The sequence below is a fragment of the Nicrophorus vespilloides genome, unplaced genomic scaffold (genome assembly GCF_001412225.1).
Source record: "Nicrophorus vespilloides isolate i.1.1-1 unplaced genomic scaffold, Nicve_v1.0, whole genome shotgun sequence".
NCBI lineage: Eukaryota > Metazoa > Arthropoda > Insecta > Coleoptera > Silphidae > Nicrophorus > Nicrophorus vespilloides.
Window position 1 is genome coordinate 184,105 of NW_017099680.1, and position 15,709 is coordinate 199,813.

Below are 15,709 nucleotides of genomic sequence, written 5' to 3' on the forward strand. Positions count from 1 at the left end.
TTTTATTTTCTAAATCTTTATGTTTAATAACTTTTTAATAACATCAATTATCCATTTAATTTTTGAATAAAACTTTATGCATTATGTAATTAACATAAAAAATTATTAGAAATGAGTTTTTTTTAATGTTATTGTAATGTTATTAACATAAGCTATATTACTTCATTAATATGTCTTTCATGATCCAAGTAGCATACGATGATTTCAATTAGTTCACTGACCCAACCTCTTTTTAGAGATTCTGTAAATCAGTTACAATATGGTAGAAAAGAAAATCACATAAATTTTATTAACCAAAATTTAAAAAAAAAAGCAATAAAGTCGGGGTTATATCATTTTTTAAATTTATCTAATTTGGACAGTATATCTTCTCTTCTATAGCTTGAGTGTGAAATAGAGGACTTACTTCAACTAATAATAGAAACGGTTTTTTTTTCAAACACTTTTCTTATTATAGGTCAAGATTTTTTGGATATTTTATTGGATAAATTCTTAATATGAAATATCTTTAAAATAATCATTTTATACTAATATATAAAGTGCTCTCATTACAAATCCAAAAATACCATATGAAGTGCATTCCTGACTTTAGAGCTAAAATAATTACATTGATTTGTTTTTATTTTTGATATAACTCTTGAAATAATCACTTGAAATGTACAGTAAAATGTCAGAAAAATTGACTTGAAATTCTAGTACTACTTATACCTTTTATATTGTTGAAAATCTATATTTTATATAAACAAATATACCAAAATTTAATCATTATTTGAATGTTCATTTATTTTATTATTTTGTATTGATTAATCAGAAAAAATTCAAGTTACATAAAAGTATTAAGAAAATTTTAATTGTTTAATTAATTCATCGTATATTTTTTTATTAAATATTATATTTTAGATTAGGAAATGCAATTTTTAATTAAAAAAACAAAATAATCGTTGTTGTTTGACTCTTATACTAGATTTATTTATTTCTTGAATCTGCATTTGATCAAATGTAAAATCTAATTAATTAAACGTATTTATAATAATTATTATACAAGATGTGTAAGTTTGAATGTTTGCTTATATATTTGTATTAACTACATATAAATTTAAAATGGATACAAACTTTATTTTCCTTTAATTGTAAAAAAATATCATTTGCATCTTTGATCACTACAAAAAACTTATTAACAACATAAGTCTCAGATATAATGAGTAATAAAATGTGATCTTTATAATATTAGCAGATTAACTTTATTTATTTCCTACAACATTTGCATTTAAGCAAGGTAGAATCGAATTCCAGACCATTAATATTCTATAAATACGGTGTTGAATAATCTAGGCGAGGCGAGACAATTCTTTGTTCCGATCTCTAATGGATCTTTCTCACCGCGATGCAGCTGCACAGTGCGAAATTTTGTTTGTTTTACAGGCATTGAATTCGGCGCGTGCCAAGTTTACCTAAAAATACCTATGTCAGGATTATAAATAAGCCGCGACTTCGAAACAATTTCTCTTTCGCGAGACTCCTTTTATTTTTCCCACTATCCAATGTAAAACGGAGCAAATGGAAGAAGCTCGAAGAAGCAACACACCACCTGGCCAACCACCAACAACTTTTCTTCTTAAGCACCTGTGTGTGCTAATTAGTGCACTGCGAGCGGCTCATCTCGCAAACGTTTCGTCGCTACATTGAGATATCCTTAAAATAATATTGAGAATAATATGCTTGGTCTACATAATAGACGCAATTATTATACACGAATAAATCTAGACTTAACAACCAGATGAATTAACTATGATTTACTATCAAAATTATTAACTAGATAATAAGTTTATTTTTATAAACACAAACAAAAATGTCAAATAACAGCATGATACAAAACTTTACATGTTCTTAAGATAATTATTATCTTTAATTTGATCTACTTGGTCTACTTAATAGATCTAAATAATATACTTGAGTAAATCTAGATTCCGTTTCCAAATGAATTAAAATTATGTCTATATCAACATTTCTCAACAGATCCTCGCTTTGACACAAGGTGACAGCAGTCATTAAAAATTTTGAGTCGTAATTCATAGACAGAGAAACTCTGGTATATATTATTGAGTTTCGTAAAATCTTGAATACAACGCGCACTTGCTTAAATTAAATTCAAATTCGTATATAATACGCATTAATAACTATTCAAGAAATAATTTTAAATTGCATTAAACATTTGTTAAAAATCTGTGCCTGCTCTTGATCATTATATAGTGTGTGCGCAAATTAATACAAATTGAGCGCATTATACACGATATTTTGTGTTAAACTATATAAATAAAGAATTAAATTTTTAATAGTTACAGCTCAAACAGATGGCAGCACAACGCATATTTTGGAGCGAATGAATCGAAAACAAGAAGAAGAAGAAAAAACACCTTTGCTTCTGTTTGGCCTGTAGTTTACTTGATTCAAAAACACTCATAAAAGTTTATATCATGTTTTATGTTTGGGCAATTATTCTATTTCGGAATTACGCAGGCAGTAATTCTCTTTAATCCGTAAATCTTGGGAAATAAGTCTCCACGAAATTTGTATCCTCGGGACTTGCTCAAAATGAAGGATGTCGGAAAAGGTGGTAACATAATAAATCTAGATAATATCCAACCTCTGTTGTCGTTTAAATTCTATTAAATTATCTAAGTTTTACATAAATATAATTACATTGAATACATTTGAATATTTATCATTACAATATATATGTTAACTGCTTAATAAGTAGATTTTTTCAAATAATATAAATTGTCAAATGATAATACAACATCCAATCAATACAAACCTTTATATGTTCATGAAATTCACAGCTGTAAAGATTATCTATTGAGAAGAGAAGAAAGAAATTGTGTTAGAAGTTAATTGAAAAAGAAACGTGTATGATAGATTTAGTGTTGCATCTTGCTATGATGAGAAACTAATTCATGGAGTTTTAAGTCGCTTGTTATGTAATTAATGAGCGCTCGGACAATGGAGATGAAATGCTGATACGATGCGACAAGAATAACAATTTATTTCAACGTTTCCTCTTACATCACCAATTGCTGATCCACTATATTTGGCACAATTGTATAGCAGCATGGCAAAATTCAAGAGGAACTCTGAATAATCTATATAGTGATAATTAAACAATAAAAACATATGTTGTATAGATTTGTATTTTATTTTGTTATTTAATATTTTAAAGTAAATATAACAAAACATCGCATAGTCCGGTTTCACTATAGTCCGGTTTAAAAATTAGAAAACAAACTAAATTTTAAATCTGCAAAACTAAATTGTATAAAAATGATACAAAAAATATATTTTTATATATAAATAACCGTTTTTTTTTACATATTTAGTACCTTGATGTCAAATAGTCCGGGATAACGGTGGAACTGATTACCCACGCTATGCGAGATATTGCTGTACACTCTTTGTAGATTAACGATAATCTTGTTTTTCGTTTTAGGATCAAAAGACCTATGAAGATAGAAAATCCAATTTTACTGAGTAGAAGGTGTCACGACTGTAATAATCTTAAGCTTCCTTCCTTAACTTGTTTAGAATAATTTTGGATCATCTCCAGAAACATGCTTAATGATTAGTACTTTCGTTGCGTTTTTTGGCCAGATGTCGTTTACTGCAATTCAACGTTACACACTATAAATAAAGGTAAATTGAATTAGCGATACACCTTTCATTCAAGATTTACATTTAAAAATTGTAATCTCGCAATGAACTTGTCGTCTGAAGTGTGTACACGAAGCAGTACGTTTGACCGTGATATTATTTAGTTCTTCTACGTTTCAAGATGAAAGTGCCCCAGTATCATATTAATAATAGTAATAACAGACGGCGGGGTGGATGTAAAATTAGTCAGTTATTAAACCATTTGATCTCCTGTGGCCGTGATTTGTAGCTCGTGTGGATGCTGAAATTGGATGGCTCTTGAGATGCGTTCGTAATTATAGAAGGAAGGAAGGCAAAACGCAAGGCAAGAGGCACAGGGTTATGAAAACTCTCGGAAATTATATGCTGATGTGTGTTTGCTCGGATGGTGTGTTTTGCAAATACAAACGTATAGATGAGAGCTGCATTTACTCGCTACATACGCGACGATGAAGAGGAGTAGTAGTAATTAATTCAGTTTTGCGATCGAAACTAATTAACATCGCGGATAACGTTAATCCCTACGAGTCCCATCCGAGCCATGCAAGCACCGTGTCCCAATTATTGCTATCTGGGGATTTTAAATGACATTTCTGGGAAATTATTATTAATACGGTCGGCGATCCACACTTCTGTCTCTCCGGAATACAACAACTTGAATTCATTAAAGCATCAAAAGGTACTTAGTACCTTCCTGGAATTACAGCTGTCTTCATTACTTGAGTTAATTAGATTTAGTTAAAAATAATATTATCATTAGGCGTTAATCAGATTAAGTTTTAATATACAGAAGTTAGATAAATTTATATTTGACATTCTAGTTTAAAATAAACTGAAAATTTGAGGTTAAGTTAGGTATAATTTTGACGTTCTACAATAAAAATTGTACCTAACTTAACCTCAAATCTAACATTGAGTTAACATTACCTGTGATAACGATGCTTTGATATAACAAAGTCAGCAATTTCAAACAAAATATGGGTAGAAGTTGTTCAAGAAGAAGAAATTAATATTAATAAATAATTTCACGTAAGTAATATAACAAAAGGTATAGTTTTTCTTCATAATGTACCACCATATTTCATCATCTATATAAATGCTTCCATAAAACGTGAAATATTTAAAGAAAAGTCAACACCTGAAACGTATCATTCCCATATTTTTTCAATTTTTATTTTTACGTCTACTATTTAAGCTTAATGCTTAAGATTAATGGTGTCCTGTCAGGCAGCTACAGGGATTCATCTGGTTTCTATTACACTTGATTCTATATTCGAAAAGGAATTCCATTCCCATTTTTTTATGCGCGGGAGGGGTGAACGCATTGTACAAAAAAATCGTGTTATGCACTCAGAATGGCATTTCTAATTAAACTGTTAGAAACATCGAAAGGAGTATTATAATATTTATGGTATTTATTTATATACCTAAGAACTTTCACGAGGAGAGAGGGTTTAGGATTAGTTTACGATTCAAGTGTGGAAGTCAACATTAAGATGAGAAATATTGCAGAAGTCTGGATGAAAGGATGCTTTCATTCAGAGATGAATTAATGCATGCAAAAGATGGGAAGAGATCAAATTGATCACAGCCATATGCTATATACATTAATGTAAAAACATGAAAAATGCATTAACTGAACTGTTTAGATATTAATTCATCTAAATTTTTTTTATTTCCCCGACTTACGAACTCCCGGACTTACGAATGATTGCAAGTGTTTGTAAATAAGTATTTTGTTTATTTTAATCTATTTTTTTTTTTCAAATTTATGCAGTCAGTAATACGGAATTTAACATATATGAAAGTAAAAACTGTTATAATGTATGATAAGATAAGTATATTTTTAAATTTTTAAAATTCCCCCGACTTACGAATAAATTCGAGTTGCGACTTGAAAACTAAATGATAGCTCTGTATTCTTAAGTAAATAATGCGTTCATCTATTATGAAGACCAGAAGTCCAACAAATTTAGTTCGGAACATTATATATGAAATATCTGTTAGACCTAGTTCCTGCGCTATTTTAGTTTCCAACTCAAAAAATCTGAAATTATGTTTGGGAAGTCGAGCCCAACTATTGGTTTACGCCATTTACTTGGCTTGACTTCAATACACTGACTAGATCGCAAAATGCACGTGAAAAATATTAGAAATCAATTAGAAATAATGGAGAAGATTAGTTGTGGTATTCACAGAGTTTTTCACAAGAGTTTTATTATAAATTTGTTTAAAAACTGAAAGGATATCCGCTTCGATCATAATCTTTGATGCTGAAATTCTGTGATCCAAACAAGCGATGTGGGACGTTCATTAGTAGAGTCTTTGCACTATTCTTAGTTATTTCAGAGTAGTTTATTTCTAGTTGCATATGATGCAAAGCAAATGACGAAAGAAGTCGTTTTGAAATCATTTAAAATTTACAAAAAAATATATTAAAATTAAATTTAAAATTAAGACCTTTTATCTAAAATCGTTTATTTTTTTGTGAAACTTAATATTTTAATAAATCTTTATAAAGGTAATGTGAGAATCATGTATATTTATACTGAAAATTATCAACTGCTGCTAAAGCTATCACATTTCAGTTTTCTAATTTAGTATGTAGTATCCTTCGGCTGTGTATGTTATAAGGATTTGCGTATTGCTTTTGAATTATTATCGCAATAATGCGAACATTTAGTGAATGCATTTATCTTTCAGATACGTTGTTGTTCTGCATTTCCATTTGCAGCATAACTCGTATTGAATAACTGATCGCAGTACACCACATTTGGTATTTCTGTTGACGTGACCAAAATACCTCAGCAATCTTTACCTTATACCGTAGATTTATTAGTTTCCTTTTACACTTCATGGAAACAAGGTGCACATCACTAAAGCTGTCAATGCACGCAATACATAAGTGCAATTTTTCAAACTATAGAAATATTTTGAATCGACGCGAATAGCGATTATTCAAAGCAGGATAACGAAGCAAAAAAGAAACGGTATTGTTGCAGGATTAAAGAAGAGCGAAGGATCGATGTTCTTTATATTTTATACCTCAAGGATCTCTGCGAGAGGCGTTTTCTTCGCTGGTGGAAAATTGAAAATTTGCAACTTCCGTTCGGGGTGAAAAAAGGGGGACGAATGAAATAAAACATTGCTCGTTCATGTATGTATGTATATTGTTTTGTTTAGTGGTAGTACATTACTTTTATTATTTCTCATAGGTACACTTTCTACAAAATGCGGAAATCCCCCCCGAGGAGCAGAAGAAATAAAAATAATAATAATTCTGAGAATCAACAAAAAAAAGGGAACGAAAATAAAAAGGAAACAATAAAATTCCATTTCTACGCTAAGGGAAATCCGCATCAGCATATAATAATACATAAATCTATGGCAACAGACTAAATTACAAAAAAATAAAATAATTGCAAAAGAAAACAAAAATAAAACGCATTCGTTGTTTAAATAAAAAATAAACATAAACCTGCGCTTCTCTTCTCTTTTCCATCGCTGCTCTATTTACACTTAATAATTAATAATAATAATACTTATTTTTTTTTTCTTTCGAGAAATTTACAAGCACAATAAATTAAGACAAACAAAAATTTACAGAATTTTACTCTGAACATTGTTTATATAAATATTCATATATATTTTTTTTTTCGTGTATTTCATTTTAATTCCTGTGCATAATCAGAACACTTACTTAAATAAATTAATTTAAATTACGTGATCTACTCTCTTTTTTTTTACACTGAAATAGGATTAGGCAATTTCGGGAAAAAACAGTGTTGAAAGCTCTATATATGTACAACATCCAGAGGAATGCTGGGAAGAAAAGCACGCACGCTCATCCAAATACGAGATCATTTCTGAAATGATCGACGGATGATCGCAGCAAATATCGCCTTCAAAATCAAGTTGTTTTTGTTTTGCTGTTACTAGTTTCGTTTCCTTTCTATTGGCTAATATAGCTAACTACATTTTTGTTAATTATTTATTAATATATTTAATTTTTTTGTTCTTTTAATACCATATTATTAACAAGTAAAGCTGTTTGGTTTTAAGGAAGTTTGCAAGAAGAATGAAATTAGGACACAGTTGGCATTATGATAAGTTATGTTAAATGTGATTTTCGAAACTACGTTTTCTTCGGTCGTCGAGCGAGTCCAATTTACGTTTTCATGTTCTCATCGATGTAGACGTTGCCACTCTCCGAACCCAACCTTTTGTCTTTCCTTCCTGCAACATGAAATTGTTCACAAAATTAGTTCGTATTCAAATAAATTTCCATATAGAAATTAATTTAAATTCTAGGAGAAGAATCAGCAAATTTTAAAACACGATTTAAAGTCAAGAAATTATTCACAAGAAGTTCACAATATATTAAAATATATAAAATCGTAGATAATGTGAAATTGAGACATAAATAGTACAAATGAAGATAATTTTATAAATTTGTAATGATGTAATGAAATTGTATTTTATTTAAGTATTTTATGGAAAATTTACTATAAAATGTAATATTAGTTAAAAATATACAAAAATATAAAATGTAGGGCAGAAAGACCTATGGTCAATAGCCCTGCGTTTTCGTATCAGCTAACGTTTTTGAAATTATATATATTTATTTTGTTCTTTTTATTTCTGTATACATTTTTTTGTACGACTGATGCAATAAACATTATTATTATAAAATGTATAAAAACATATAAGAATTTATTTCGTTTATTTTATATAGAGCGTCATGTTCAGTGCGATAGTAAATTCACTTGTTACTGTAAGTTAAGGCCTAAATTAAATAAATAAGCAATTTATTACAGTGCCTTAGATTTGATTATCTAAATAGTTAAAGGTTAAATGAATTAAATTATTTTCATTAAAAACGCATTTTCATTTGGAACCAAAAGGTTTATGACATTTTACATTGTTATTATTATGAATTAACCCTTTCAATTCCAGAGATTCCAAATTAAATCATTAATTTTTACTGTTGGAAGCAACTAATGTGAATTGAAGCAAGATGTATTTTTAACAGTAGGTAATGTTCAATAATGAGAAAAAACATGTAAAATGTTTTTTTATGATTAAAGAAGTGCTTTTATAAAGATTTGAATAAAACAAACAAAAAAGGCCATTTTCTTTTATTGTTTGTTTTATTCAAATCTTTATAAAAGGGTTAATTTTTAACAGAAATCATAATATTAATTGCAAAAATTTCTACAATTATAAATAAATAAGAATAATACTAAAAATAAAATATTTATATAATCGTCCAGTTTACAAAGAAAAATTGTGATAAAATGAAAATAAAATAATTTTGAAATTATAGTAAATGAAAGTAAAGTTGAATTTTTGTAGTCGCTTTTTAAATAAATAGAACATGTAGATTTATCGATTCGACATCGTAATTTGTATCGCAGCGAATTGGATAATTTGAATATTAAACTAGTTGAATTGGCTCGAGTTGTATACGTAATTGACTCACCATGAAGGAGTTTCTCTAGATACACGCATCTGTTGTTGAGGTAGTTGGGATCAATTGTGCCCAAATTAGGGTTTTCTGGGTCGCCTTTCTCGTTGTTGGATGAGGCCATGAGGCTGAGCCGAGCTGAAAGTTCCTCGACATCTGCAAAACGAAAACAAAAAAAATAAAACATCGGTTACTCCATTCCAACGCAATTAGCAACGGCAAAGAAATGAACCCATCGAATTGAAAATGCGCAGTTTCTCCGAGTTGCAAGCATACACAAACAAATCGAAAAGTGTTTGTTTGAATTTGCAATTGTATCGCGCCGTAAAACGCGAATTATTTTTAGACTGTTTGAGAGAAAAGTCTGTTATTATGGAAACGGTTTCCTGGAGACCGGGACCAGTGTAATAACAATCTAGGCAATGGTAAGCGCGGATTGACGGAATAAGAGATGTTGTTTGCGTTTTCGTGCGTGGGACGCATGGAAATAATTCGTGATTTTCAGCAAAATGTAAGAAAATATATATGGAACGTGACATGAAAACCATCGACGATGAAAAAGAATTGCAGGCAGAGAGAGGTAGACAGGAAATCGACATCGATTCTGTTTTCGTTTACGAATCACATCAAATGTCGGAGGAAGTTTACAGAAAACGGTTTACATTTACCAAAACGAAATTAGAATTCAATAATAGGATAAAAGTTGTTTTTGAAGTTTTACAAAAATCGTGTATATTTTACCAAACATTCTTTACAATTTTAATAATCAAAGATTAATTGGAAAAACATTTCAAGGAAGCAACACACAAAATATTATTTTAAAAATCTTAAAATACTTTGAAAAGTATGTTAGTTTCATTTATACAATTTTTTAAAACTACATTTACCATTTCTATAATTTAAAAATCTCTTACTAATATTAATAAAAACTTACTCAATCTTCAAATACATTAGTTTTTATGTATTTACATTTGTTTTATATATGATAAATAAAGATTGATGAAGATCTAACTGATCTATTGGAATAATCAAATTTTTTCTACTTTTTGCGTGTAACAACAATGGTTGATCTAGCGTATTTGTATAAGAGTATGGGTTAACAAAAATGTTGTTTAATTTAGAAGATATAGTGTTTGAATATTTCGGTAAATTCTTATTGTGATATAGTTGGAAGGTTTAGTTTTATTGTGTTCAATCTGCAAAAACAAAATTGCTTATACCGAAATGATACGATTTTGAACCAAATCAATATTGTCGGAACGTATGTGACACATGTCGGTAGGATGAAGCGAACGAAACGCGTCGGCCTCCAATGCAAAACGCATTGCTTGGAGTCCGCTCGAGGCGCTCGCTTTGAATATGAAATTGTTATACATAAAGGACGAAGAACGAACAGAACGATGAACGACAGTCGGATTCGATGAATGTTCGAATGAACGATTGAATGAATGATCGTCAAGTGCGATCATTTACAAGACGTGGCCCGTCATTCATACGCGTGCAATGCGCGCACGGCGTAAATCGAAGCACCTGTTGAAGAATGTGCCCCCTCGTTCCGACGAGGACTCTAAATAATTCCACGTAACCGATATTTCATTCACATGCAAAGTAGAACCAAATTCGTAAATGTACAGTTATAGGCATTGCCATTGATCTCCTGTCGCAAAACAAAAACTTTGAATTGTCTTCTGAACGTAATTTAAAAACCACAAAAAAATAACATGGAAATCACATTATATATCAAGAGACATATGTTTCAACTGTACAATAACATAATTTATTATTATTTTATAATTCGATTTACTTTCCAAGCAAATGATGTAATTTTTTGTATTATTTTATATAGAATAATCGATTTATAATAGAAGTACGTCTTACGGCCTTTTATATAATATTTTTTTAAATCTGTAAAAAAAGATAAGTAAAAAAAAACATTTATTTATAGTACCCAAAGTTTTCCAAAGTCTTGTATTATGTATTTCCTTGGGCGGAAAGCCTTAGGTCGATAGCACTGTGGTTACAATTGTGACTAATAAATATTATTATTTATTTCCTTATTTTAATAAATATACAATAAATACTTTAAAACAAATTACTAAATAGTTTACGCCCATTCAAGTATATTCAACAAGACAATACTAAAGTAGACTTAGTAAATTGCTTTGAATTTACTATAGAAATAGAACTTGATATAATTTTCTAAATATATAAAGGGATACAATATTCAGGTAGTCAGCCGTTTGATGTGGCTTCCTATATAGTGCCTTGACACAGTCTACATAAATTCGATTATAGCTAACAAGGGAAAAAATCGTTTGCAAAGACTAAAAGCCTTTAATTATAGTAATTAATTAACACTATAAATATAATCCTCAACATAAATTATTTCCATGAAAATATATTTATTATGCTTTTCAAAGTTCGTTTTAAACATACATAGTTTTCACATTCATCAATCACTACGATTTATATTTAGCTTAATTAATAAATATCCGATGACCTTCATCCCATTCGATTATTTTCAAAGCTCATTAAAAAAATACTGATATTTTTCATTTCTCGGAAGCATGTAAATATTATTATTACTACAAATCGAGATTTACCATTAAAGTAATCAAACTCTAATAATCCAAACAATTATAAATTTATTAAATATAAATTATCTCATTTATCAACAATTTATTTAGAGGTTTATATATAATTTTCAATTGATTGAATAATTTTTATCTTCAAAATTACATATTTTAGAATTATTTTCTAAAAGAGTTTAACAAAATATCAATTAACATTTTCTACAGTTTATCGCAACAAAATGTGTTCTCAGATATTAGATTAAATGGGACTAATGATTTTGTTGTTAAGAGTAAACTATTTCCTAACCCATTTGATCTACCCCAAATGTTTGATTTACTAAATTATAGTCAGATCAGACGAAAATCAGACAGAAAGTCAGAATCATGGCGAAAATGGATTATTCAGCGATTCGATAAATGATTTTCCCCAAATTTATGAGCTTCAATCAATTATGAAGAGCTTAGTCGGTGTTAAACGTGATTGGTGTGGCATGTTATGTAGGTAATAACACTCCCTTCCTTCATTATGCTTAATAGCCAGAAATTTAAATTACAACAAAAAACGCTGCACAAATGCCATAAATAATCTTCCACGTCCACATTTTTTGCGTGCTGGTAACGATAAGCCCGACCCTCCGTAAATTAATTCTTTTAATCTTCAATATTTTCATGTAACGAATTGTCAAATATATTCAACACAAAAAAAAACATGCATCTTTTTTTGTATTAGTAATGTTAATTACGGCCGAGAGCAATTATTCATAATTAAAGTAATTTGTTATCTGTCGAAGCATTTGCGCAATTTTAATTTTATAGTGTTAATTATTTATAAACGTTTATGGTAAGTGTGAAGAAACGAGCTCAAGTTTATCATATATAAAAATGTGTGCCCCATACATGTGTATGAGCGTCGAATCTCGCTTTTACGTACCATGTCGAGGGCAGAGAATTATTATACATTCTGAAGATGTTTTCCAAAAAGTTATGTTTATTCTTTTTCGGGAGTAACCATATTTTTTTTACACTCCCCGTTGAAATTTCATATTCACCGCACACGCACATATTTTCTCAGTTTTATTGTTAATATGATTAATGTGCCACGTGACCCATGTAAATACGACTTTATCAACGATTTCTCGAATGGAAAACTGATTTATCATCCACATATAACTTTTATTAAGGGTATAAAACACTTACTATGAACAACCATCAGAAATTCCAGCGTTTTTAGAAGCCTAATAAAATGAAGCATTTTTTTAATTAATTTGTTCCAATCATTTTTTTCATAAAGAAAGAATTCGTAAAATGAGAATTCCAAAAATATCAACTCACAATCTGTTCAATTCAGGGGATTCAAATATTTTCCACTCAAATGTATACGAAAATAATTACATTTATAATTTCTACATTAAAAGTTTAAGCAAATATATTGTAAATATAAAATAGATGAAGATAGAGGTTTCTCAAGGTATATCAATTTGTATTTGTCACTTATTTAATAAGAACACATGATTACAGTTTAAAAAAGATTAGAAATCGATTTAAATGTATTAGGAAACAATTTACTTTTATAGACGAATTAAAATATTTTGTATTTGTTAATTAGAATATAAACTAGAAAAAATTGGTAAATTTGTTTTTAAAAGTTTCATTATTAAATAGACCAAGATAGAGATTTCTCAAGGTATATTAATTTGTATTTGTCACTTACTTAATAAGAACCATAAATATGTATTATAGAAGTGTTTTACAACATTAGGAATCGATTTAAATATGTAGATTTTATTAGGAAACAGTTTACTTTTATAAACAGAAACTAATTAAAATATTATATATTTGTTAATTAGAATATAAACTAGAAGATATTGGTAAATTTGTTTTTAAAAGTTTCATTATTATTATTCATATATGATTTAGCAACAGTGTGATTAAATAAATATGTTAAAAGAGAAAATCTTTCAACGAAAGAATCCACTTGAATTTGATTGAGATCCATTAATGTTCCAATCGAGATACTATACTAGTCTTGAGTAATTGAGATTATTCTGATAGTGACTCGAGTGAAGACAATGCTAAACTTTTAGTTATTCACATACAGTGGATGAATAATCATAAACGAAATTAACATGATGTTTTCTTTTTTGGTTGTACGGCCGTAGTTTCTGTAATAACACGTGCCCAGCCAAATTCCTTCAAACACGCATTACATAAATATCGATGAATGAAGAAGACGAGAACTATGCATGGATGCAGTCAATGGAACGTGTTACAATTTGTATGTAGAGTAGAGTAGTATGTGGGTTTCACGAGTTTTCTAGTAGACAGGTTGGCGCCAAAACTTATTAAAGACAGTACAAGGCGTGAATGTGTGCGTTTGCGTATGACCGAGTGTATGTGCATATGTATGTGTCTTGCTAAGCGCACGGGGCACTAATTAATAATTAATTGTGGCATACAGAGACACCAGCGTATTGTAATTTAAAACAGTCTCGTCAATTAATTACCAACATCCGGTGCATTTAATCACATCTTATATGCATTTCATACGCATTCTATACCAAGGACGAATCGCCAACACAATTGGACTCCTTGATGATGAATTTCCACGACGTCTGCATTCGCATCCAAAGGTTGCCCCCAATATTACGAAGTGGGTGGAAGACAGATAGATCCAAGGAACATATAGAGCAAGAGAGAGAAAGACGCAGGGATCAGGACGGATCCGAGGAGGCGGCAAATCTCAAGCCTATTTCGTTTCATCTGCTGACACTCCACACACGCCATTCCATATTTAGTGTTAGCACTTCTGAATGTATGATATGATGACGAGATGAACAAAAATAAAGGAGATCAGAACAGATGTGTGTGAAAAGAAATTAATATTGAATCACTTTTTATATAACCAAAAGATGATTTATTTTTACTCTACTACTGTAATCAATATAATCATTTAAGACTGTTGTGCAGTGTGCAGTGTTAATCTTACTTACTACACGATAATCTGCATTCGTGTTATGAAAGTACAGTAACCATGCATTACGTTCTGTGAACTTTTTGCGGTTTGCGGTTTCAAGATCATCAATTATGAAACACGAACACCTATGGCTCATTATTATGTTCCGTGTATAATAAAAAAAAATCAGAATTATTACCGTTCATTCTGACTATAATGAGTAACTTCATGAAAGCTTTTTATTGAAATAACAGTAATTTTCTCGATCGGAAAAACTGCGGTAAATTTATTTTTCTAAATTATAGTTATTAACAAATTTAATTTTGAAAAGTATAATAATTAAGGACAATAAATTAATTCATTTTAAATGTATTTTTTTATACAAAGAAACGACTAAACTAAAGAGGTGCGTCTTATAATCCTGAATATTAAATAATTTTCTTTTTATTCGTCGTAGAATACGTTAAGTCGTTAACATATGAAATAAACAGACATCTCCAAATTTAAAAATCAATTTAAAATGTATACACAAAGATAGAAACTAAGACACATGGCTTCCTTTCAATTAGCACCAACAAGGGATGGCAAAAAAATGGTATGGGAAAGAAGGAAAATGTAAATATAAGACATGTTGTAGATGGAATATTATGATATACAATAAGAATAATAGTTGCGAGACAATGAGAATGCGTGTAAGTATGATAAATATGCCATTAAATTCCTCGCAGACTAGTCGTGGCATATATCCAAAACATTTACCACCTAATAACCTTCAAATTTTTGGCGAAGAATTCATTCAAGCTACTAAAAGCAGGAAATGGATTCGATTTGCGTATGCGAATTACGGCTTTCCCCACTTTTATAAATTTTGCTTGTTTATTTTTGCTGCAAAGATGTGCGGCTGGGAATGTCGTCTGGCGATCGCGAAACAAAGAGCGAGGTGTGCTGCGTTTGAAAGGAGGAAGACGACGAGAGAAGATGCGTATTCCATTTCGAGGTTCAGCTTCACTCCGTTTCACTCCTCTATTTGTT

At 29.7% G+C, this 15,709-nt stretch overlaps 1 protein-coding gene and 1 long non-coding RNA gene across 2 annotated transcripts in view; one reads left to right on the plus strand and one right to left on the minus strand.

Moving 5' to 3' along the window:
* The first annotated feature begins 6,305 nt into the window (after positions 1-6,305).
* Positions 6,306-6,984, plus strand: LOC108565179. Its single transcript, XR_001891166.1, has 2 exons — positions 6,306-6,674; positions 6,736-6,984. It is a non-coding gene; the product is annotated as an uncharacterized LOC108565179 (long non-coding RNA).
* A 196-nt stretch (positions 6,985-7,180) lies between these two features.
* Positions 7,181-15,709, minus strand: part of LOC108565180 (tumor necrosis factor receptor superfamily member wengen) — a 37,316-nt gene continuing 28,787 nt past the window's right edge. Inside the window, exons 3-4 of the mRNA XM_017924494.1 lie at positions 9,167-9,307; positions 7,181-7,920 (exon numbers count right to left, since the gene is read on the minus strand). Coding sequence (XP_017779983.1) covers positions 7,853-7,920; positions 9,167-9,307 — 209 coding nt within the window. The 3' untranslated portion in view covers positions 7,181-7,852. The remainder of the gene's footprint in view (positions 7,921-9,166; positions 9,308-15,709) is intronic.